General features: G+C 39.9%; 2 protein-coding genes across 3 annotated transcripts in view; one reads left to right on the forward strand and one right to left on the reverse strand.

Annotated features, from left to right (window-relative positions):
• The window catches only part of SREK1IP1 (SREK1 interacting protein 1), a 41121-nt gene extending 40617 nt beyond the window's left edge, over positions 1-504 (forward strand). For both annotated transcript variants that reach the window (XM_032849743.1, XM_032849753.1), the window contains one exon: positions 200-504. In XM_032849743.1, the coding sequence (XP_032705634.1) occupies positions 200-389 (190 nt within the window). In that variant the 3' untranslated portion in view covers positions 390-504. The remainder of the gene's footprint in view (positions 1-199) is intronic.
• Positions 505-6062: 5558 nt separating this feature from the next.
• On the reverse strand, positions 6063-24684 carry SHISAL2B (shisa like 2B). Its single transcript, XM_032849769.1, has 3 exons — positions 24494-24684; positions 20184-20341; positions 6063-6240 (listed from the first exon to the last, which is right to left on the reverse strand). Exons 1-3 carry the CDS (start codon positions 24682-24684, stop codon positions 6104-6106), a joined length of 486 nt encoding a protein of 161 aa, XP_032705660.1. The 3' UTR covers positions 6063-6103.
• Positions 24685-26342: the final 1658 nt, after the last annotated feature.

The following is a 26342-nucleotide window of genomic DNA, read 5'->3' on the forward strand; positions in this document are numbered from 1 at the left end:
TTACTCATCAGTTTCTGTGGCCAAGGAGCAAAAATTCCAAAGTCAGTACTTGAAGAGAATACAAATATATAAAGCACATTTTGAGTTTCTTTGTTTATACCTCACCTTGCTCCAAGAATGATTTAAGGCAGTTAAAATCCCGTTTAAATTTTACCTATCTGCCATAAATGCAATTATCAGTATGTATTGTTGCCTATAGGTCTTATTCATCCAGTTCCACTGAAGAGGACACTTCAAAACAAAAGAAACAAAAATATCAGAAGAAAGAAAAGAAAAAAGAAAAAAAGAATAAGTCAAAAAGGGGGAAACACCACAAAAAGGAAAAAAAGAAGAGAAAAAAGGAAAAGCATTCTTCTACCCCTAATCCTTCTGAGATCTCCAAAAAGTAACTGGATCTTCGGCCTAAGCCATTAAATTTTAAAATTGGTTTTGAAAATTATCTGACCTTCCTTGGAATTTGCTATATAATTATGCCTTGCAATAAATCACAGCCTTTTCCATATAGACACTTTTTTCATATATGGGACCATTGTCATCTGGCAATACATTTTTAATGTGCTGACTCTAAAGTATTGAATCAGTCTTACTACTTGGTAGACATGCCCCAAGTATGGATATTTGTACATACAAAACACATCATTTTTGGTATTCATGACTCTTCATCCGACTAGTGTTACTGCTTCCTAAGTTGGTTGTAAATGGCTTTACTACAGTCAACACAGATAATCTACCTAGCACTTAATGAATATTTGTTGCATCAGGTATCCACCTTCCAGTGATAAAGTGAGGTAGGGGATAATGCTTTGCTGCTCTGGACTCTGAAAGATTTAATAGCTTTATATCCTATGATAATATATAAAGATGGTGAAATTTTTCACTGTTGTTTTTGGATCTCATCTTTTTTTGATGTCATAGGAGATGAAGCTGCTTACTTGGTTTTAATTAGAACATTTGAAATGAACGGGTTGGCAGAAAGATGAAATGAAAATATTTATAAGGAAAATTTACTGTTATACAAAACAGAGTGTCTAGTATCTGCCTTCTCTGAACTATAACAATTACAATTTCCTTCCTTGTTTAAAAAGACAAGTGTAGTTCTGCCTCATAGAGATGTTGCTGTGTTGGATAGAATTTTTAGGACAGACTCCTGGGTTGTTTTACAACTGTGCCATATTGGCATCTCTTCAAGTGATACCTCAAACACAGAACTTTTTAATTAGGAGGATGACAGCTAAATCATCATTAGAACTGATTTTTATTGTATTCTGTATATAAATTTTATGAAGCTTGTTTCTATGAGTAATGTGGAAAATTTTTATAAATGTGAACATATATATTTATTTGTCTAAAATAATTTGTAGTTTTGAAGCTGGTTTCACATTGAATTTATGGTTTCAATAATGACCAGTTTGGGGGTGTTTCTCTCTTTTACTTCAGTCATAGACCTTAAGTGCAGTGACAAAAATTTAGGATTAAGAATTTTATTCTGTACTTTTTAAACTTAAGAGCCAGGGAGTTGCATCATGAAAGCCTTTATATAACAATTTTATATGGGTAAGCATTTTCAAACATATATTAGTAGATAGAAGTGTTTCTTACATTTTTAATTTCACAGTGATCAGTGTCACTTACTTTGCTTAGTATTTAGATAGCCCTGACATCCAGTAAGTCAAACACTTACTGGTGTAGCAACGTCAGATGTCACCCAGTTATCATGGCTCCGCACCAAAGACTGCAGGTACCTCACTGTGGTGCAGTTAGAAATTTTCAAGTTGCTCACCTACAGACATGGTGAAATCATTTTGGTGAAATCAGGTAAGTACACGTATCCTCCTAAGCTGGAAAGGTGTACTGATTCTTCATGCAGCTCCCCTCAGTCGTGACCTCAGTCAGACTAGGGGAGCTCTCTGACTCCTCAGACCTGTGCTCACCATATTCCCATTCTAGGGAAGCCACATCACCATCCCTATTCGAGCGGTACAGCTGAGGAAGCTTTCACACTTCTAGCTTTTCCATAATCTGATTTAGTCAGATGGCTTCCTCAAAAAGAAGTTCTCCCCCCACCTTTTTCTTTTTTTGGTAGTTCTGTCAGTTGTTGAAGAGAAATAGAGTTACTGTTTTTTAAGGGTTTGTTTGGCCTTTGCTATATTTTACGTATTTTTTAAACTGCATTTTACGAAAATACGGTTCTTTGATTATAATGATGAAAAAAATATAGAAAAAAACTTTTAAAAATGATTGAAAAATGCTGCATGCACAAGGATGACCTCATCCTATTGAATGTGTAACAGGGTTAAAAATGCTAATAATTGTAGTGAAACAAAGTTAATTCAGGTATTTGAGTTTTATTTCTGTTTATTGTAGAGATTAATAATTGGCTCGTTAGATTTGTTTCCTGAATGGGGACACAATTAATAATTGTCCAGAAGAGTTATATACAATTCAGCACTTGTTAACTAATACAATGTGCAAATTAAAAACCTTTAATGCTCAGTAATTTTTTCTACTAGATAATATTCTTGAAATTATTCTTAAGTAAATTTCCCATAGTATGAGAACAGTTTATGAAACTCTCATCTGAATAAAATTCATTTCTTTTCACTAATTTTCATCTAAAATGATCTTGTTACTGGGATTGGATATAGATCTCATTCATAAATTTTGGAAGATTAGTGAAATTTTCCCTGAGACGCTATGTAGCAGAAGGAAAACTGAATTTAACAGTAAAAATCCAAAAAGTCGTGGCCTTTCTAACCACCTGTGTGACTTTTAACTAAATCATTTAGCTTCTCTGGGCCTTGGAGTCTTTCATCTATAACATATTGTACCCAGTTATCTCTGAGACCTCTTCCCCTCCTTAATGTATATGCTTACCAATATTTTAGGATAATTCAAGAAATATTATTCATTTTAGAAATTATAGGTAATAAGGTAGCATTCTGTAATGGTAAAGTTTGACTTAATACAACTGTTAAACACATTCAACTTCTTTAAGCAGGTAATTGATATTTACATTCTTACCAATAAATGTGTGTCATTTTCACTAGATGCATATAGAATTTATGTTTAGCTTTGTATCTGTAACCTGATTACCTGAATACCTAAGGCTATTGCTTTTAGCTGATGGATCTACTCCCTATACAATTCTCTCTCTCTTTTCTCCATTATTATCTTTTGGCTAAAATATCTCTGAGGTATCCTTAGTTGTTCACCCTTCATACATATCCGTTTATATCTTTGGTTCTCTGAGGCCAAAACATCAATAAATAAGGAGTAAAACAATTTATGTGTCTGTATTTACAATTGACTCTGTCTAAAATTATATAACCCCAGGTCACCTTCAGTTAAACTAGGTTGCAGAGTTATGAATAATGTTGATAGAAATGCCATCAGTTCCCTTATTCAGCAAACACCGATTGAGCGCCTGGCATGGCAAACACTCCGCCAAGTACTGGGGATACAGAGATTCTTAAGACCCATTTGCTTCCCTGAAGAGGTTCCTAGTTTAGTTGATAGGAGAAGCAGCAGAACGTAACACTGTGATAAGTGCAGTAATTGACCTGAGTGTGCATTTATAGAAACACAGAAGGTTACTTAGCTTGCCTGGAGCAGTTAGAAGAGGCAACCTAAAGAAAGTATTGTTTGTCTTGGATTTTGATGGAGGATGAAAGTGGAAGTGCTGGCAGTTACTGTTGAGTGGGTACTGTGAACAGAGACCACAACAGAAAAATCTGAGTTATGCGTGTGTCAAGAATTGCAAGCAATATGTGAGGCAAGAAGTGCGAAGAATTAAGACTGCTTTTGTATGTTCTCAGGAACACGAGAAAGTGGTCTTAAGTTCCATGTTTGGAAGCTTGGACTTGAATCTCATGAGACACCATGAGAGAGTTTTAAGGAAAGAAATGACTTTTATTGAGGTTTGGTTTCACCCATTTCAAAATCCAATTAAACAATTTTTAAAAGATGAAATTGCTCTCATGAGAAGGCCACATAAAAAATAACTTGAATCTTTTGCATCCTATTATTTGTATATTCCTATCATGTCCTCTTCTTCTAGACCCACTTTTCTTTTTAAGATTTGATGATTACCAAAGATTCCAGTGACTTGTCTTCTAAAAACACATAAAGCTACTATATTCCTTATCAGACCCATCCCCAGAATGACGCGCATATGTACATAATTGAAAATGGTTTTTGTCTTAAATTCTTAGATTATTTTAAGGAAGATTTTTTTTTAGATTATTTTTGACTGACTCAAATTCTGTCCCTAGGTTAGTATTTGTTACACCCCAAAAAATTATTTAAAATAGTTTTCATTCTATAGACTTGGTTGTAATTTGATGAGGCTTCTCACTTTCTTAATACTTTGTCTCAGTGTGTGAAGCACAACTATTTCAGAGTTACAGAGACACATACCAGTTGGCCCTCTGGTTGAGCCTGGTGGCTCTCCCTCAGGTAAGCTGGCTTGGCAGGGACTATACCTAGTACTAGTGCTGGGATTCCATCTTCCTGGGCAGTAGGCATTCAAGGAGAGTATGTGTCTTAAAAGCCAGCATGATAGTAATCTGACTTTTGGAGCCCAGGGGCCCCAACCAGCCACACATTTCGGCCATGCCCAGCCTCAGTACCTTTCACAGGTTAAGAGGAATTTGGGGGACCATGAGCATTTTGCTGGCCTTGACCCATCTGCCTGCTTCCTGTACCATCTATGGCACCTGCACTTGCCTTTGAAGAGCAAAGGTAGAACTATACCAGCGCCTTAACTTTCTCATCCCAGGTTTTTGCCTGAGGCAACATCTGGTTAATAGTGTAATTTTGAATATCTGTGTTTCAGGACAGCCAGTGTGAAATCCAGCACAGGCAGTGGATGTTGCAGTAATGATCTGGAGCTATACTCTCAATATAGCCACCCATGGCTATTTGAATTTAGATGAATTAAATAAATATAAATGTCTTCTTCAGTTGCATGAGCCACATTTGAAGTGCCCAGTTGCTACATGTGGCTAGTGGCTACCATGGACAGTGCAGATACAGAAAGAACATTTCCATCACCACAGAAACTTCTGCACAATGCTAGTACAGAAGATACCCCCAGTTCTTGGTCAAAATTTTGACAGCCTAATGGTAGAAAGTTTTGAATCCCGAGCTTTGCCTGCCAAGAGCAATAGGGCATTCCTTTTTCTCCCCACCCAGACCAGAGAAGCCATATTTGACACATTTTGAAAGGCTACTCTTTCAATTACAGTAATTTTACACAACACAGTGGATGTGTTGGGCAGAGCCAGCTTTTAAAAGTAATCCTTTTTTCCTAGTGAATTCCATTAGAAAACAAGGTCTGTGTTCTTGTAATAGGAATCATACTTAGGAATAAAAATCTAAGACAATTATAATGTGCAGAAACCATAGTTTTGTTTCTAGATGTCTTACAGTATTAATGCGATAGCCTTAGTTGGGAGTAGAGAATTTATTTTTAAACTTTCATTTTAGGAGTTCCGTAGGAATTTTATCAGTGAAGGATTTTTGTTATGGTTATCCTTGGTATGCAGAAAATATTTATGCAGATTATTCTTTGTAATGTATTTTGTTATTGAACATTAGGTTTTATAAACATAGTACATTCATTTTGTACCCAGCAAGCCCTGAAAAAAGGTAGCAGTTTATCTCTAAGAGGCTTAACAGGCCACCTTTGTTTTAGAAGACCACCCCCCTCCCCGAGATTTACCTGTTCAGAATCTTCTCATAAAAAGAACTGCCTCTGAGTAGCAAAAGAATTGTGAAATGTTTGTAATGTGACAAATCTTTCATCATTCCACACTGGCATAGTTTCACTCGTCTGTGTTATTGATACGTTCTTTAATTTCTCCTGAAGTATTAGCATAATTTCATGTAATACAGAAACATCTTAATTAGCAAATAAAAGTAAACTGCACATGATCAGAAACCTTAGTGGGTTTTTAATAAATTAATTGAATAATCAAAAAATGCAGCTGGGTCTTGCTTTGTAAGTGGTGAATCTTTGAATAGCACACTTACACTGTATTTGAAATGCATTCTTTCTTTGTATTGCTCCATCTCTCCAGTGAGCTTTTGCAACACAGGCTTTTTAATAATACACAGTTTTGATTTGTGTTGTATCCATTTTTGGATCTTGAATTACATCATCAGCTTCATAGGACGTTTCCATTGTTGAATTTGATGCTGCATTTGAATTGGGGGCTTTGGTTTTCCTACTTGGGTTCCCTGCAACATACAAAACAAAATGAAATAATTATCTGGAACTATGACATAAAATTTGGCTTTTTGTGTGCTTAAACAATACATTTGGAACAATATTGAAAATATGTCTTGAAAATGCTATGTGGATGAGTGAGAGTTGAATCATTTTGAGGTTGTTTTGAACATTTTCTTCTGAAAGTCAAATTAGAGAAACACTTAGTAACAGAAGTAAGAATTTCATTTCCATGCTTACCCTTTTGTCTTCCATGCTTTCACGGAGGAAATTACACATTTGGGAAGAAGGCAACAATTTCTGGGTTACTTAGTAAAAGTATGACTATCCCTATGCATAAAAGTGAACAAAATTATACTAAAGCTTATCTTAATAATTTGCAGCCCTCTTAAGGCTTTGCGATCATAATCTGTTTAGATGTAATATTTAACACCACATTTGTGCCACAATTTCATTCACTCATTCCACGTAAATATGAGTCCAAGATGTACAAGGGTAGAGGAATATGGACCTTTGCTCATCACAAAAACTAAAGTTTATAGCAAAGAAATGGATCATTCTTCAAGAATGAGTGTTACAAAAGTTAAGGGGGTGCCTGGGTGGGTCAGTCACTTAAGCGTCCCACTCTTGATTTAGGCTCAGGTCATGATGGTGACATCGAGCCCCTCACATCGGGCTCAACACTCAGCGTGGAGTCTGCATGAGAGGCTCTAAATCAGCCGATCAATCTTTAAAAAAAGAAAAGTAATTGTATCGTTTAGTTTGCCAATATATACAAATATATACAAATTTAAATAATGTATAAATATGTAGAAGCAATAGATAAATCTCACTGTCGCTAAGGCTCTCCTGGTTCTGAATCCCTAGCCCACTTCATAGTCTGCATGCTGTCTGCATTTTCTTTCCTTGGCCTCCAGGATACCACCCTTTCTTGACTCACCTCCTGTCTCCTTCTCGGTCTCCTCTGTCCTTTTTTCTCCCAGCCTCTTAGATTTAGGAGTCCCTCAGGGCTCAGCCCTTTGGTTCCTACCACCATCTTCCTCCCTAATTAGTCTCCTTTAGAAAAATCCGCTCTGAACTTGCCTCAGAGGAAGCAGGACCCACTGGCCAAGAGGGTTATTAGAAACAGTAACAGGTCCTTCCTCTACCCTTTGCTATTTGCATAAGTCGATTCTCGTCTTTCAGTGTGTTCATGCTGCCTGGCTTTGCCCATTTATAAGTAATGTACAGACTGCTTCCCAGGCCCCATCAGAATACCCCCACTGTGGGTTGACATCAGAATTCAGCACTCACAGGGCAATATTATTTATAAGGTATAAAGAATGATGTCTCACTCTAGCTCCCAGATCATGCCCACAGAACTGAAATGTGGGTGGTATTGTTCTCTGAGCTCATCTTAAAATACTGTAAGTTTAAAGTATAGGGCCTAGATGGCTTTATTTTATAACTCTTGAACCTCTGTGGTGGTGAAAGAAAGGAGAGAAAGAAAGAAAGAGAAAGAGAAAGAAAAAGAAAAGAAAGAAAAGGTTCTCCTTCTCAACATTCAGTCACAGTGTTTCAACCATATAATTTGATTTTTAAAAGTTAATTTGTTATAGGCACAACATTTTCTAGCCTGTCAAGTAGCTCAATGACCAGTCAGCAATAATTCTGCTAAATGGAGTAACTGGAAAGGCTGGCATGAAAATCTAATAAACTGATACATTTGACTTGACTTACTTGCAAAATGGAGTTTTAAAAAACAGTAGAGGAAAATTTAGCTACAAAGCACTTAAGTAATGGAACTTATTCTCTGTGGGGACCACTGAAACTGTCTTCCTCATGTAACATGAGAAAAACAACATTTTTATAGGTTAATTTTTGACTGGTGTAGCATTGTTTGTCCTCTTCAGTATTCTAGCAGGTAAAGATCAAGGATATAAGATGTAAATTAGTTGCAGATTATCTGGGTGACTTTTGCATCTTGCATAAGCATTTCTTTAAACATCTAAAATTTAAATTTTTATTGGAGTTCCTGGAATTCTGAACTGAATGTTGGTTAATTCCAGTCCTTCCTGTTTCCTAAGGTTTTCGTATACTTAGAATCGTAAGATACTTCAGTAAGACTTTCAAACACGTTTCATGGTATTTTTATCTACCTTGTCACATACAGTTTTTGTTTTCGTCTTTTTTTTTAAATGAGAAATAAATTCAGGAGGTTATTTCCTAACTTAGGGGTTCTCTCTAAGTCATCTCCATTCTAACCGCTCTAGTTTCCATTATGTATTTTCTGGCAGCAACTGAAAAAGTTTCTCTAACCCATCTACTGCCCTCTGAGATTTAAAGGCTTGAAAACATATTCCAGTATTGGGGCACCTGGGTGGCTCAGTGGGTTAAATCCTCTGCCTTCGGCTCGGGTCATGATCCTAGGGTCCTGGGATCAAGCCCCGCATTGTGCTCTCTGCTCCGCGGGGAGCCTGCTTCCTCTTCTCTCTCTGCCTGCCTCTGCCTACTTGTGATCTCTGTCTGTGAAATAACTAAATAAAATCTTAAAAAAAAAAAAAACAACCCATATTCCAGTATTACAGGTTTTTCTTCATTTAGGACTTAAAAAGACACCCATTCTCCAGCCCTAGCTTCTTATTCCCTTGGCTACTGGATCCTTCTAATTGGTGTAGATACAAATTTGTTTCTTAGATTGGCTTTTTTTTTTAATTTTTTATTAACATATAATCCATTATTAGCCCCAGGGGAACAGATCTGTGAATTGCCAGGTTTACGCACTTCACAGCACTCACCTAGCACATACCTTCCCTAGTGTCCATAACCCAACCACCCTCTCCCTACCCCTCTACCCCCGGCAACCCTCTGTTTGTTTTGTGAGATTAAGAGTTTCTTATGTTTGTCTCCCTCCCGATCCCATCTTGTTTCATTTATTCCTTTCCTACCCCCCAAACCCCCCACGTTGCCTCTCAACTTCCTCATATCAGGGAGATCATATGATAATTGTCTTTCTCTGATTGACTTATTTCGCTAAGCATAATACCCTCTAGTTCCATCCACATAGTTGCAAATGGCAAGATTTCATTTCTTTTGATGGCTGCATAGTATTCCATTGTGTATATATACCACATCTTCTTTATCTATTCATCTGTTGATGGATATCTAGGTTCTTAGATTGGCTTTTTAAGGTAAGGCAGTCCCCCTAATAGAATCCGTTTGCTTTGCCAACAAGAAAAGATTTGTTATAAACACCATACCAATGTCATTTGAAGCAGGAATTTTGATTAGCAAGTTAACACCCCTAGTGTTGACTCCCTTCTCAAAACTTAACAAAAAAAAAACCCAAAGGTGCTTTCAGTGTACATCTTTCTGGTAAATTGGAATAATTGGACGTAGAGAAAAACAACTGCAGTGAGTAGCTACAGTGATAATATATTGAGTCCAGCTAATTGTATCCCTTTGGAATAACTTTAAAAGAGACAGAAGGAAAAGTCTGAGCAACTTCACTTTTTCCTAGTTTTGCTTTGATAAATAGAAGTTAATTTCTTAACCAACAAGGATAAAATCAGCAGCCTCTTTTTCTGTCCCAGGACTACAACATGGGTTAGATTTTAAATAAGAAATCTATAATTCCATTGAGCTCCCAAGGGATTTGTTACACATAAAAGGGTTTCCTTATTTAATTCCTCCTTTTCCTTACTGAATGCAGACTGCGAAGCTCCAACATTATTGGTCTTTTCTGGGTTTGATATCAGTTGTTCTTTTTGCTGCTCATTCTTTTTTTTTTTTTTGGTGTCTGGTCATCAAAGGGAAATCTCAACCTTCCTTTAATCCTATACCCCTATACCTCTCAGACTGGCATTTACATTAAAGCTTTGGCCTTTGCCAGAATTCAAATCCAATTCATCAAACAATCTTTGCACGTATCCTCATCGTGAAATGCACCAATAGATTTTTTCTGATAATGGTTAAATTTTGCATTCACTTTTAGAACCAGTCCTCAGAAATCCATTTATCTTAAAACACTTCTATGAACTCTGCCCTTGCCTGCCATTTCAAAATATCAAAAGAATGCTGGCGACCCCTGTAGGTTTTTGTCTCTTTGAGTATCAGGCCAGAACTGTAATTAGGCATTACTCCCATTATCTGCCTCCATCCCCCTAGCTTCTGTGTAAAATTCTCAGTCCTACCACAGCTTCTAATTCCTAATTAGCTGGCTCACTTTACTTCTGGGTGGAAAATCTACACAATCCGCTCATCCCATAGTTCCGACTAGTGAAAACAAGCCACCTTAAAAATCTGTACCCGAGGGGCGCCTGGGTGGCTCAGTGGGTTAAAGCCTCTGCCTTCGGCTCAGGTCATGATCCCAGGGTCCTGGGATTGAGCCCCACATGCATCGGGCTCTCTGCTCAGCGGGGAGCCTGCTTCCTCCCTCTCTCTCTCTCTGCCTGCCTCTCTGCCTACTTGTGACCTCTGTCAAAAGAAAAGAAAATCTTTAAAAAAAAAAAAATCTGTACCCTAAGTGGTTTTGATCTGCAAGAGGATATTTCTCCCTTCAAATTTAATATGAAGCATGGGGCTGGATCCCAAGTTAATGGTGAAGTGGGCAAAACTTTCCCAGTGACCTGCTGATGTATTGTGCTTTACCCTGTGCAGGACCCTGTCTTCTTAAGAATATATAAGTATCTGAGGGCACCTGGGTGGCTCAGTTGGTTAAGTGACTGCCTTCGGCTCAGGTCATGATCCCCAGGGTCCTGGGATTGAGTCCTGCATCAGGCTCCCTGCTCAGTGGGGATCCTGCTTCTCCCTCTCCCTCTGCCACTCCCCCTGTTTGTGCTTTCTCTCTCCCTCTGTCAAATAAATAAAATCTTAAAAAAAATATATATATATATATATATATGTATGTATGTATGTATCTCAAATAAATGTAGTTAAAAATTCATCGTAAAAGCTACAATCTTAGACTTGCCCTTTGGCTTTATTCATCCATCAATGAGCAAAGGCAGTTCTATCCAGAAATATTTTTCCTATCCTATTTTTTTCCACCACAGGCCTTTTTTTCCTTTTTCTTTTCTGCATTATTAAATTTTTCCAACCACCGGCGACTAACATAACTCACAAATAACTTAGCTCATATTTAAAATCCTCTAAATGAATTTCACAACAAGAGACTAGCTTCTATTTGGGTCTTTGGTTCCAACATCAGCCAAGATTGCCTAACCCTTAGCTTTGACGAAGACCCACAAATACTGATGTGGTAATAGCTCTGCTGAGCAGTTTGATTTTCTACATCTAGGAACAAGCAGTCATAGGAAATTACGGACTCGTTACTGTAAGTAGAAAGTTGCCTTTAGGAGGCACAGAACCTTTTCTATTGTTGAGTTCAAATTACCCCATCTTCTACTAAGATCTCAGTGAGTTCTTAAAAGCTTTGTGGGGGCGCCTTGGTGGTTCAGATAGTTAGCGACTGCCTTCAGCTCCATTGCCCAGTGGTGGGCTCCCCACTCAGCGGGGAGTCTCCCTCTCCCTCTGTCCCTCCCACTGCTTGTGCTCTCTCTTTCAAAATGAATAAATATTAAAAAATAACAATTTTTTTTTTTAGAAAGGATGCCTGAGTGGCTCAATCGGTTAAGTGCCTGCCTTTGGCTCAGGTTGTGATCCTTAGGGTCTTGGGGCCGAATCCCGTATCCAGCTCTCTGCTCAGTGGGAAGTCAGCTTCTCCCTCTCCCTCTGCTCCTCCCCCTGTTCCTGCTCTCTTGCTCACTCACTGTCGAAAATAAATAAATCTTTTTTTTAAAAGTCTTTCTGAAACAAATAATGGTATTACAAAATAATTTGGCAGACTAATCAATAAGAATTTTGAGCAGAGTTTTGTTGGATGGGTGTTAAGGCTACAAAGTTGTCTATACATTTAGTGCAAAACCCATCAAAATACCACTTGATTTTTAAAAATTTGACAAGGTGACTCAAAAATTCATTTGGAAACCTGAACATTATAAGAGTCGCCAAGAAACTTTGATAAAGAAGCATAATGGGAGGGAGGAGAAAGTCTTGCCTATAATTTTAATATTAAAATAGATAAAGATATTTTTATCTTTTAATTTAATTTAATTTTTATCTTTTAATTTTATCTTTTAATTTAATATTAATATTTTAATATTAAAATTATACCACTAGAATAATTTTTAAAATATATTTTCACTTAAGAATGGATTGATAAATTCACAGAGCAGAAGGTCTAAAAACAGATCACAGTATATATAATAATTCAGTTTACGACATATTAAATTGGCAAGAGAAAGATGGATTATCCAATAGATATTTGGACAGTGGGCTCATCTGCAAAATAAAAAAACAAATCCCTACCTCATACTTTAAACCAAAACTAAAATTTCCACATTATAAAAATTTAAACATAAAAATGAATAAATATATTAGAAGAAAATATGGGTGAATATCTTTGTATCTTATAGTGAGGTGAGAACTTTCCTTTTTTTTTCAGACTTTTAAAAATTGTATTATTTTTTTTCAAATAATCTCTCCACCCAATATGGGGCTTGAAACCATAACTCCAAGGTTAAGAAATCACATGCTCTACCAACTGAGCCAGCCAGGCGCCCCCAAAGGTGAGAATTGTCTAAGTATGAAACTAAAGGGAGAAAATACAAAAGGAGAAACTTCTATAAATGAAAAATTGGCACAAACTAAATTACAAGGGAAACAAGTGTGAAAACTTTTGTAATATATGCAGAAAAGAGTTGCTGTATGTAAATTCTTTTAAAGCAGCGAAAAATGTACATCCCCACAGAAAAACATGTAGAAGATATGAACAACAGTATGCCACAAAAGAAATGACGGGGCACCTGGCTGACTCCACTGGAAAAACATGCAACTCTTAATCTCGGCATCAAGAGTTCAAACCCCACGTTGGGTGGAGAGATTACTCAGAAATAGTTTTAAAAAGAAGAAATAATGATTTAACCATTGAAATGTCCACTCCCACCTGGCGATTCACAGACCTGTTCCCCTGGGGCTAATAATACATTATATGTTAATAAAAAATAAAAAATAAATTAAAAAGTCTACTCCCACTCTTAATTTGAGATAAAACACTATAATTTTTTTTTTCAAGGAAATTAGTAAAACATAAATCTTTTGAAATAATAGTACATATGAAATAGTACTTTTCTGGAGGGCAGTCAGCAACTTGTATCCACAGCCTTTAATATGTGCCTGTCCTTTGGTCAACAAGTCTATTCTCAGGGATTTATGCTAAGAAAATACTTAGTTTGTGCAATGTATGGTGTAATGAAAAAAATCTATATATATGAGCTAGTTCAAAGTCAATAGTAAAAGATGGTATACTTGGATTTTGGTTTCTAAATACTGTTCCCAACTAAAATGAACCTGGCTTTTTAGATAAACGTCAGATTCCAGGGCTGGAACAGGGGACATATAGGCTGCCTGGAACATTTTGTGACACAGCATTTTGTTACAGAAAGCCAAAAAGTTCTCAAAAAATTATGGACACATTTCAGAAGGACAAAGGACCCAATTTAAAGGGGGCTCCCACAGGCCAAATCTGAGACAATGTAAGGATCAGAATAAATAATGACAGTCATAGAATATTTTAAAACAAAGCATCTGAGTCTGTACTGATCTGAAAAAAATAAATGAATAGGTCAATAAAGAGGGAGAAGGGAAAGCTCTTCCTTATAGTAGAATAACAAACAACCAACGTCAAAGGAATATGGGGCTTGGAAAGTCGCCATTTTAGAACTATTGTAATAATAGTTTTAAAATTGTTTTGAAATTTTGAATGAAAAACCTCAATCAAGAGCCATCAATGAGTGGATGAAAGTTTGAGGAGGAACAGCATATTTTCAGTCTCAAAGTACCTCTCTACAGATTACTTAGGAATTAATAGGAGAAAATAGTGACTTTACAATGTGTTAATCCAGCAAATACAACCTTAACCAACGAATCAAAGTTCACATTACCCCTAATGGGACAAACCAGTATTATGTGCTTCCTGATGGGATGCCCTGAGACTATGACTTCCTGTGGTATTCTTGTTGAAACGTATTATCTCTCTCCAATCATGAGAAAATATCAGACAAATTGAAAGACACTTTACAGGATAACTGGCTTCTGCTTTTCAAAAATGTCAAGATCATGAAAGACAAAGAAAGCCTGAGGATTAAAGGAGGCTAAAGAAATATGACAACGAATTCCAAGACTAGATCCTAGATGAGAAAAACATTGCTATTAAGGATACTGGCAAAATTTTAATATGAACTGCAGATCAGATAATATTACTGTTTCAGTGTTACATGTCATGTCCTGACTTTGATAAACATACTGTAAGTATGTAAGGAAAAAAAATCCTGTTCTTAGGAAACACTGACTGAAATATTTATGGTTAAAAGGCATGATATCTGCAAATTATTTTCAAATGATTTAGAAAATATGCCTTGAGAGAAAGTCAATGGTAAAGAAGATGAGGCAAAATATTAACAATGAAGTAAATCTGGGGCGCCTGGGTGGCTCAGTGGGTTAAAGCCTTTGCCTTCAGCTCAGGTCATGATTCTGGAGTCCTGGGATCAAGCCCCGCATCGGGCTCTCTGCTAGCGGGGAGCCTGCTTCCTCCTCTCTCTCTGTCTGCCGCTCTGCCTACTTGTGATCTCTGTCTGTCAAATAAATAAATAAAATCTTTAAAAAAACAAAAACCAAAAAACAATGAAGTAAATCTGAGGAGACGTATACAACCTTCTATACTATTCTTGCAATTTTTCTGGAAGTGTAAAATTATATTGAAATAGAAGAATAAAAAAAACACAGCACTCCATCAGGATATTAAAGTGGAACTAGTCTATGGCAAAGGCATTTATTTATTGGCAAATAAAGATGCTGATACTGTTCAGTGAAAAAAAAAGCGTTAGACTCACCCCCTCCCCCACTTTGTTATACCCATATATGTAGAGCTGCATACCACAAATCCATGGAAGAATTCAACGTGTTTTTAACAACCCTCATCTCTGTTTGGTGGGGCCACGGAATACACTGTTTGTTTGTTTCTCTATATTTTCTAATTTTCCATCAATAAAAGTGAGTTGAAAGAGAGGTTATTCTTTCCAGGTGACTCTTCCAAGAAGAAAAAAATACAGCAGGCCATTTGGAGCCAGTCCGAGTCATGTTTTGTTCCTGGGCAGAAGAAACAATTGTATGATCTTCAGATGTGGTTTCTCAGGACGCCATGTGTAATTTATGTTTTTCTCCCAGACAGCTGCACCTTTGTGAGCATTTGCTTACCTGTTTTCATTTGTATCGCCTGCCTTTACAAAAGAGCCCACCAGATACAGGGGCTTGGAGTTGTCTGTTATTTCTGTGCAACTGTATTCTTTTATTTGGTGCCAAGCAGCTCTACTGATGTCTGCTCTTTTAATTTCCATCTAGAACCCTGCTTCCAGCAGCCCCTCTCCACAGGCCTCCACACCGCTCCGCGCCCCCAGAGTGTCAGTGGGTACTCGGAACCACAGGCTGGATGTGCGTGATTTTCCCGGAGCACCAATTTTCTTCAGATATGAGAAGGAGAAGACGTTATTAGACTCAAACAAGCCATTACATTCAGCCAAATTGAAAAAATGATGTAAATTTTAAAAATAAGATGGGAAAAAAGTAAAATAAAATAAAATAGGAACTTGAAATAACTTAAAGCTCAGAGGTCTCAGGCAAGCCTTTTCAGTGTAGCCCCTGGAATTCTGGAGGTAAAAGTTCCTTTCTCATCCACCTTTTAGGATTTTCCTGAGGAAAATCTTGAGAAGCAGGGATCTAGTACATTCACCCCCTCAGACTACTTCTTTGTTAGCCATTCATTCTTACACATCTTACGAAATAAGTCCTCCCCCTCAAGAGTGTCTACTCCAGAAGAGGCCCTGCCCACAGCCATCTTCTTGGAACCATACAACTGACAAGCAAGGGGATTCTTTTAAACACTGGCATTGGAAACATGCGTAACAAAACACAAAAAAAGGGAAGAAAATAACAATGGGACACAGTTTAAAGGCAATCGGTTTTTTAGTGACAGTTCCTGTGCACAAAGTGAGCCCTGGAGGTAGCCCAGTGAAACTCTGCGGTCCCTCCCACTGGCCTGCTCTTTTCAGGATCAATTCAAAACCTATAAAGGCTTAAATTGTATACATTAAAAAGAAGCAGGCTCCTGGGTGGCTCAGTCAGTTAAAGCATCTGCCTTCGGCGTAGTAGGTCGAGATCTCAGGGTCCTGGGATGGAGCCCTGCCTTGTACTCCATCCCCAGTGGGGAGTCTGCTTGTCCCTCAGGCCTCTCCCTCTACTCCTCCCCCTACTCATGCTCTCACTCTCTCTCATAAATAAATGTTTTTTAAAAAATGACCAAGAGAATAAAGATACACAAAAGAAAAACCTTGGCAAAACCACCTAAGATTAGACTATTTTAGACTTAGATGGTTGTCATTTATAGAAACAGAAAAGGTTAGTGCCCTGCGTCAGTTTTAGAATGTGCACAGAAACATTTTTCCCTTCGGGCCATCCAAATTGCCTGTAATGAAAACAGTCTCAATTGTAAAAATTAATGTAAAATAATGGGAGGTTGACTCTTAAGAATGAATCATTTTGAAAGAAGATGAAATCAGTTTCCTCTGATGTTATGTTTACCTACTTGGTTCTTCTGCAGATATTTTATTATCCTTGACCTTGAAGGCATTCCTTAGGTGGAAGAAAGACGTCTTGCTTTTAATACTTAGAGCACTGGAACCTATTCCCAGGTGGGAGAATCACTGGAGCAGAGCGTCTCACAGTTCACAATAGCACCACAGCATTTTCACTTTAACGGGTCACTTTCTTTTTTTTTTTTTTAAAGATTTTATTTATTTATTTGACAGACAGAGATCACAAGTAGGCAGAGAGGCAGGCAGAGAGAGAGGAGGAAGCAGGCTCCCTGATGAGCAGAGAGCCCGATGCGGGACTCAATCCCAGGACCCTGAGATCATGACCTGAGCCGAAGGCAGCGGCTTAACCCACTGAGCCACCCAGGCGCCCCAACGGGTCACTTTCAAATAGAAACCATCCTCTCTCCCTATTTCAGTGACATTTTGATTACCTGTTTTGTTTTGGGCTCTCTACCGCATCTGCTTTGGTTAAAATCAACCCAATGGATCAGAATCACCTCACTGGAAAGCAGCAGGAAGGCAGTGATTGTCTGAAATCCTACCTTGTCAATAGCAAGCACTCAGGAAAGGTGTCTTGAGTTTTTGCTGGCCTCCTAAACACAATGTTTTTGAGAGGAGACATTTCGTGCAAGAAAGGAGCTTCTTCTAATGACGTCAGAAGTGCATTAATGGATCTCCTTAGCTAAGCAGCAGTAAGGCTACAATACTTGAATCCACAAGCCAACTAATTTTGTTGCTAGGTCTCAGAGCCAACATGAAATAACATTTAGGGGCAGTCCCTGAGATCAACCAGGAAAAACAGCCAACTTCTGTTTAGCACAATGCATGGCATAGGGGAGACATTTAATGACTGTATGATGCCTCTAGAGGGGACAGGAAAGATGCTCCTGTGATCATGTACCATAAAGGTGTAGTACCACCCATTCAGTTCATTCAGCAAACCTTGTCACATGTTCTAGGCCATAGGGATACAGTAGCGAGGAACCAAGTGAAAATGAGTACTTTCTAGGAACTTACTCTCCAGTTGGAGTGGAGAAAACTTACACAATAGATAACTAAAATATATAGTATATTAGTCCCAAATGCTTAGGAGAAAAATAAAACAGGAAGGGTGTATGAAACGTTGGAGGGGAGTTAAAAGCCAGATATGGTGACCAGGGACGAACTCCCTAGGAAGGTGACTTTTAGTAAAGATATAAAGAAAGCGAAAGGCATATGGGTATCTGAGGGAAAAGCCTTCTGGACAATGGTGACAGCACATGCAAAGGCCCTGAGGCAGAGGAGTTTCAAGGAAGATCAAAGAGACTACTGTGTCTGTGCATAGGAGACGAGAGAAATGTAGGTGGAAAGAGCAGACCCCAGAAGCCCTGGTAGGTCCCAGTAAGACTTCTGTATCTAACAAGAGAGATGGGAAGGGATTAGGGTTTTTAAGCAGAAGAATGACAATACCTGACTTAGCTTGTAATAGGCGCACTTTGGCTGCTTTGTGGAGAGTAGACAGCAGGGGAGCAAGGGCTTACTTAGCTGGGAAGAGAAGCTATTTGTTCTAAAATGCAGTCTGGAGTTTGCAGTTTTAACGAACTTCCTAGGTGATTCTTATGTATAGGAAAATTTAAAAACAAAAATTGATTTTGTGCATTGGGGAGGGTATATGCTATGGTAAGTGCTGTGAACTCCGTAAGACTGATAAATCACAGACCTGTACCCCTGAAACAAATAATATATTATACGCTAATAAAAAATTAAAATTAAATAAGAATTTAAAAATTTAAAAGAATTTTTAAAAATTTTAAAAATTGATTTTATGATCTAATGATTTGGTAGTCTCTAAGCCACTGCTTCATTTTGCCTGTGGAGAAATAGGATCTTAGCCTTTGGTCTAAATTCAACTAATATCCTGCCGATTCAGCCACACAGTTCCTAACGGTGCTTCAGAAAAGAACTGCCAAGGGACCTTGGCCTCTTGCTCTGTGACACAAGATGCCCTCTGAGAGACACCTGCTCTACAGAAAAAGAAAGCAGAGCTAATGTGATCATTCAGTGACAGTGTATTTGATAAGGTCACAGAGCATGTACTCCAGAAATATAAGTTTCAGGGTTCAGCAAAAGACAGCATCCAAGCAAGTGATTTTCCAAAAATTTTTAAAGTAAACTTCTTCATTTTCTTTTATTTTTTTAATATATTCTTTTTTTGTTAAGATTGTATTTATTTATTTGACAGACAGAGATCACAAGTAGGCAGAGAGGCAGGCAGAGAGAGAGGGAAGCAGACTCCCCGCAGAGCAGAGAGCCCGATGCGGGGCTCGATCCCAGGACCCTGAGATCATGACCTGAGCCGAAGGCAGAGGCTTTAACCCACTGAGCCACCCAGGCGCCCCTTCATTTTCTTTTTGAACAGAAGTTAGTGAGCACGTGTCTCTTATTCTAAATATATACGTGTACATAGGCACCTGTATGTAGTCTGTTTATAGATTCTAAATTTTTATTAAAAATGCAGTCTATATCTCGAAATTTATGACTACTGCTTTTTACATACACTAACAGAAATTGATAATCACAAAAATTATGACCATTCTTTCTGACTGAATTTCATAATGCTAACCATTAGCATTTGTGTGGCACCTTGTAACTGAGATGATGAGACACAGTCCCACAAACTATACAAAAACATTTCTTTCTACTTTATAGTCACTATGCGTGCCCCCGCGCATGCTCACAGCCTACCTAGTTCGTAATCTGTTCAAGAACAAAGACGGTCTTCTGTTTACCTTTCCTGTTTTTCTATTCCTTCTGTATACCTCTGAAATATTTTAGGCGCCTCTTCTGAATTCTGCAGCCCTCAGGCATGCAGGCGAACACCCAGCTGACCACTGACTGACCCATCTAGAGCAAGGCAACCCTGAGAATTAATTATCAGATATTCCACTCCTCTATTTATTCGACTTCTTTGGCTCTACCACAAACAACTCCAAGAGGCTAAAACCTTTATAACTAAGAGCCTTAAATATAGTAGAGTGGATTTATTGGATCCATGGGCGGTTTTTCATGAGAACATTTACATCCTGCCCCTCTTCTATCCTTTGGCCCAATTTCTCAAAAGTCTTTCACCCTGAACGGCTAATTTCCTGTGAATTTCTATAAAGGCATATAATGAGTTGAATTTTTAAAAAACATTCATTGTTCACAGGATGGTGGGTTACCCAGGGACGGGTGTTTCTCTTGAATAGAGTGCAGGAAGTTGGCTGCAGATAATAGACACAGATTACCTTCTTGAGTGGAAGACGCCTCGAGGTGCTGAAGTTTAAGGCCAGTGTCTAACCTTTGAGGCTTTGTCGACAGGAATAAGTAGCAAAGGACACAGACGCTGACGACAAAGGCAAGTAGAACCAGGGCAGCAGTTCCCAGTCCAACCAGGGCACCGATGCTGAAGAAACAGGAAGAACATTCTCACTGTCACACAAAATGGTTTACACATACACTAAAGAGAAGGTCTGAAGATTGTTCGTCCTCGCTTCAGTCATTCCTCACCAAACTCTATTTTAGTATAAACAGTATCTGATGGAAATCTACAGGTCAACGTTTGCTTTCCTCAAATTCTTCTATTTTCTCTACACATTTATATATTAACATTAGTATGGAAAACCATGTGAACTCATATGGCAGGTGAAAAGTCACATCATTCTCTCAGGCAAGTCTAAAATTATTTCGGTCAAAGAAACCTCTGTTAGTATATTTTAGAAGGAAAAATTGTGTTCACCTACAAAAGATGAAAAAAAAAAATAATGACCAGTGCAAAAGTAGTGAAGCAAATTTTTACCAGAAATGGAGAACTTTTCTTTTGGAGACACGTATGGAAGATAGCACTTACTAATATACAAAACCACAACTCTTACAACAAAGAAGAAAGGAAAGCAATGTTTATAGAATTTATATAACACTCAGGTGTAGCCTGAGTTTTTCCTTTCTAAAAGAGCATAACACCAATGGCTTCTGGCACTAAAGAAGAAACCCTTGTGTTTTTCTCAAAAAAAAAAAAAAGTGTATATCTGATATTATTTTCTCTGCATTCACTTTGTAATAATTCTTTCTGATATAGTTATCTATAAGACTAATAATTTGAGAAATAACACAGTTTTCATAAGCCTGTGAACTTCATATTTTTAAATGGGAAAAGGAGCTTGGAAAAAAATTATCTTGAAAGACTAAGAAGCAAACATATGTACTTTACTTTCTCGAATCCAAAGTATGTGTGGGTAGGTAAATACACATAAAGAGATTTTAAGCTGCTCAAGAGCACATACTTCTGTTGACTTTCCCATAGTGCTGGGCATACATATTAAAAGCTCTGAATACGGCACTTAGCTTATAGTAAATAGAAGTAAATGATAGTAAATAGAGGGGTGCCTGGATGACTGAGTCGGTTAAGCGGCCAACTCTTTTGATTTCTGCTCAGATCACAAGCTCAGGGTGGTGAGATGGAGCCCGTAGACAGGCTCAGGCTGGGTGAGAAGCCTGCTTGAGGTTCTCTCTTTCCCTCCCCGCCAACTCTTAAAAAAAAAAAAAAAAAAAAGTAAATTATAGTATAATCATCACTGAAAAGTAATCAACATTGAAATGGTCATAAAAAGTAATGACCTTTTTCTTCATCATTGTCCTGGCTTGCCTGCAGGCTTCTGCTATTTCCTAGAGATTAGGGCCCTGACAAGTCTGACAAGTACCAAAGGGAAGGAGGGGAGAATTTGACTAGGGAGGCTAGAGCTCTGGAAAAAAGGGAGAACAGAATTAAAAGTGAGGTGCTCAAGCTCATCCCTTTTATCCTTGATTTAGAAGATAAGGGCCCCTGCCATTTAGAGATTGCTTCCTTGGCCACAGACTTGGAGTCAGACCTCCAAAGATACTTGTGCTTGGTCTCTTAATGTCAGCCCAGTCCCCCGAGCCCTGCACACAGTGAGGACTGGATAATTCTGTGGCTAGAGTCAGTATATGTTTTGCATTTAAACTGGAGTTTGCCCTCTCTTCTGGGCTCTCTTCCAAGGGCGAGAATCCCCAGCTTTGGCAAGTTGTCTTTCATGTTTGTTGACATCAAAGCTAACTTTTATAGGTTCCATGCGTCAGGGAGGGTTAGGACTAGGTGCAGACACAGGGGAACATAATCCACTTCATTAACATTATCTGCTGTACAAGACAGCTAGGCTGCCACACATCTAGAAAGATTCTTGAAATGAGAACCTGTTATTTAAAAAATGCTCAAAGTAAAAAAAGTAATTTAATCAATTTAAAAGTAAGATTGTCAACCTAATTAAATTCCACATGTGTATTGTGAGCTTTTAATGTACACAATTTTAAAACCCATCATGTGATTTGTAGGAGAAACAGAACATGCTCTTTCTGCTTTCTGTTATAATGAAAGAAGGTTCTTCATAATCTTGAAAGACAGTTTGTGTTACAGTTCCATTTTATAGAAGCTTTGCTTCCTGCATACAAAACTCTGCTTAAAGACAAAACTCTAGGAATCTCCTAAAACAGTCATTTTCACAACTACTTACTGAACTTATGTGTTGCCCTGTGCAACAGGCATTATTTTCCTAGGCCCTAAAGCAGGTTATGAAAGAAAGCCCTCAGAGGTTAGGGATTTGGAAGAGGGAAAAAGACTGTGGTGGGCCCGCCACAAGAAAGAGAGCCTTATCCTTTCCTCACAGCACCATGATGGTGGTCTTCTTTCCAGTCCCTGGGGATGGGGGGTCTGAGGCTGCAACTTTGTTCATGTCACAGTTCTCCTACCTAGCACCTTGGCTTACTCCCTAGGGGTACCTGTGCTCTGCTTTTCTCCAGCAGCTGCAGAATCTCAGAACGAATGCTAGTGACTTTGAGAATATTTTGCTCAATTGAACTATTTTAAATTTGGGCGGAGAGTAAAGAATATGAGGGAAATGAAGCACTGAATTTTTGCCTCCCCTTTGTGTTCTCAATGCTCAGTAACTGATAACATCCCCAGGTTTAACATTACCAATGGTGCTCTCAGTTGAAATGATTTTTGTAGGTCCTAGGAACCGAGCCATACTGTCCGTTGTGTCCGTGCTGAATGAAGACCCCAGTGAGCTCTTCATTCTTTGTGCCCTCATAAGCCTTTGCTCTGCTGCCTATCACTTTGGAACTATTCAAGGAACCGAGAATTCCAGGCACTTTGCAAATCGAGTTTGACTTAAGAGTTGCCAGCCTCTGTCCAAGGTGCTGCCGTCATTATTAACACCTTGAAAGACTCAGAGCTGGGTTACTATGCTATTTTCCAACAGGCCAGATAATATACCAGTGCAATACTGATTATTTCTCCGAATGAGAGGGATAAGCTGCCATTATTTTCCAAGATTATGCCCCACTCTGGCACAACACAATGTTAGCCAAACTTACTGGTTATGTGGCACTCCTTTTGAAATTTCTTTTTTTGACGCTAGCAATACATCTTGAAAAAATAATTTATTGCCTCAAGAAATAGCATTTAAAGTCACTTGCTGTGGACTGGACATGTGTGACAAATTCTGGATCATGCTAGAGGATTAGAGAAATAACACCCTTCTGCTTACCAGCAGTCTCTCTCTTGTCACGCATAAGCTAATAGGTTTGTGAGAAACAATTGAAGATGGATTTGGAATTCTTCCGCATTCATTCTCCAGGCAAAATCAAAGAATCAAGTTCAAAGGTTGCAATCTTGGGGGGGGGGTGGAGAAAGCATTTCACAATGAAAATATCTGCGTAAATACTAGGTGGAATGAGTAAATTCCCATCATAATAAAAAGAGGCAAGAAAGACTCCACCTTAGAAAGTCTCTTGTCTTTCCCGTAATGGCCGAGTGGCTGAGGTGCTAAGAAAGGGCTATGCCGAAAAAGGTTCTACAGAGTATGTGTTATAGAGAGTAAAATCTTTCCTGCCTGTGGGTCTCCAGTTCGGTTCTGGGTCAGTGTCAGATCATCTGAAAAGCGCAAATTGTAAAGTCCTGTCGCACACACAGACACACACACAGGCGCGCGCTGGCGCGAGCGCGCACACACACACACACACACACACACACACACACACCCCTTTTTGATTCCTTCTCACCCTCAGAGAGACTTTAAACACTCTGGTCCTCGGTTAACACATTAAAATGAGTCCCAAAGTCGCTCCCTTTCTATTCAAGGCACCAAAAGCCCAAACAAATAAAAAAGAGAATGAAAAACTCCTCAAGTTATCTGCGCGTCTTCTCTCTGCGGGCTGAGCCTCCTGCCTGGAACTGGTCCCCGGCGGGCGCACAGCCCGCGCTCCTCCGGCGCCAGCCTCGCCCGGGGGCCAGGGCCCACTCACACTTCTGGCGGCCACAGCCTGACGCTCGCGGGACCCGGGCAGCACCGAACGCGTCCCGGGTGGGGGGGAGTGGGGGAGCTCTGAGCCTGGCGCGCTTTCTCTGCGGGTCCCTCACCCGCCCGCGGAGCCTCCATGTCCTTCCGGAGGGCCCCGACCCGAGCAGGTGACCCTGCCACTCCCGGGGTGGCCCCGCTCGTCGCCACCCCAGAGCCCGCCGTCAGCCCGCCGCCCTGCCCACCTGAGGCTCCACATATAGCTGTGCTTGTAGGGGAAGTAGCTGCCCGGCTCGCTGCAGCAGTACTTGAGGTCGGCGAAGCCGCAGCAGTAGAGCAGGGCGGCCCCCTCGCCGCTCCGCGGGCACTCGAAGGGTTCCACGAAGCTGTGGTTGAGGCTGTAGTAGCCCGAACACACCCGAGTCGCCTCGCTCATCGCTGGCGGCTGCGGACAGGGGCACGAGATCCCCGGGACTTGCGCTCGGACCGCACGCGTCCCGCACCGCCCGCGCCCGCGCACCCCTGCCAGCCGGGGTCGGTCGGACAGCCTGCGCGTTCAGCCTTCGCGCGCCTCCTCTGCGCGCTCTCCTGCCCCTGTCCACACGGGGTCTGCTTTACTCGCGCTTCTCCCTCTCCTTACTGAGTGTCCTTTTTTCCTGCCGGTCTTCGATCCTGTATCTCTTCTTCCCCTCCCTCCGTGGGCTTTCTTCACGCTCCCTCGATTCCCCTCCACCTCCCCTCACTTCATCGGCACCCTGGGGAGCTCAGCTGGTCCCACTGCACGCCAGAAAGCGATTTCACGCGAAGAGTGAAGGTGTCGTATGTGTTTGCCGAAGTTGCCGTTCTGCCTGCCGGGGACGGGGCAGGTGGGGTCCAGGCAAAGACAGTGTGGGGCCCGGGGAGCCTTCACCCGCAGGGGGCCACCGACCCCCTCCAACCCCTGTGCTGGGGCTGCGTACTGGGCAGAGCCAAAGACAGAACTACCAGGGAGGGGGTGGGTGGTGAGGAGTACTCCGTCTTTGAGAAGTACACGTGAAACATTAAAATCTGCCAGTTAAAAGAAAGAAAGAAAGAAAATCAAAGACAGTAACAAGGTTTCTCACCAAAAAGCTAGCCACGCATTCCGTATAATATGAAATGGCCTGCAAAGGGAAGGACAGGCCAGGGGTTCAAGAAAAGAAAGCGAGGGCTTTCTGCAGAGACAGGTAGGAAGAGAAGGAGCAAAGGAAATAGGGAGAGAAAGACCTGCATCCATTCTGAAGAGCAGCAGAAATTTCTCTTGTATGGTACTCTCATTTAAGGATGCATTTGTTCGCAAAGTCTTTTAAAATAACAATAGTAATGGATGCCGTTGAAGTAAACCAAAGAACATCTGGGAGTGTAAAGAAGAAAATAATAATAGCCATAAGGTGGGAGAGGAGATGACTGACATTCATAGACTGGTAATATAGACAAAACGGTGTTCCTTCCTCTTATTATTATTATTATTTTTTTCTGTATCTTTCCTTTTAGCCAGAGAGTTGGTTGGATGTTGAGATTCTGAATTTTACCTTGTTGGGTGCTGGGTATTTCTGTATTCCCAGAAGTATTCATGAGCGTCATTCTGGAATGTGGTTAAGTCACTTGGACACGGTTGGAGTCTTTTGAGTTTGCTTTTAACCTTTGTTGGCAGAACCAGAATGGTCTTGAGGACTAAAGATTCCCAGTCACTGACATGATGCTCTTCTGAGCCCTCTACTCGACACCTGTGGATTCCTAGTCTTACCATTCTGACTGATGGAAACAAACTATTCGAAGGCCTCCCAACAGCTCACAGGAGTGTTCCCTCTGCTCCTTTTAGGTCGCTCTTTCCCTGCTTCCAGTAGTTTCTTGATCAGTACTCAGCTAAAGACTCAAGGAGATCCTCCAGGAATCCAGTTCTGTTTCTCCAGCTCTCTACTCCCCGGTATCCTCTGGCCACCATGGCTTCTTGTCTTCTCAACTCAGTCTTCTCACCCGAGGGAAACCACTGGCCTCTCACTGGGTCCTCTCCTGGTGCTGCTGCCATGTGGAAACTCCCCAGGCAGCAAGCCAGGGCAATCATAAGCCCTCCCG

Source organism: Lontra canadensis, unplaced genomic scaffold, assembly GCF_010015895.1.
Source record: "Lontra canadensis isolate GAN:19392208 unplaced genomic scaffold, GSC_riverotter_1.0 scaffold4, whole genome shotgun sequence".
In the NCBI taxonomy this organism is placed as follows: Eukaryota; Metazoa; Chordata; class Mammalia; order Carnivora; family Mustelidae; genus Lontra; species Lontra canadensis.

Excerpts from the sequence above, each read along its gene's own strand:
- SHISAL2B (XM_032849769.1), bottom strand. The coding sequence starts at position 24,684 with ATGAGCGAGGCGACTCGGGTGTGTTCGGGCTACTACAGCCTCAACCAC. Across the intron at positions 20,342-24,493 it reads AGCTATATGTGGAGCCTCAG|CATCGGTGCCCTGGTTGGAC; the intron begins GTGGGCAGGGCG and ends CTGTTTCTTCAG. Across the intron at positions 6,241-20,183 it reads GGCGTCTTCCACTCAAGAAG|GGAACCCAAGTAGGAAAACC; the intron begins GTAATCTGTGTC and ends TGTATGTTGCAG.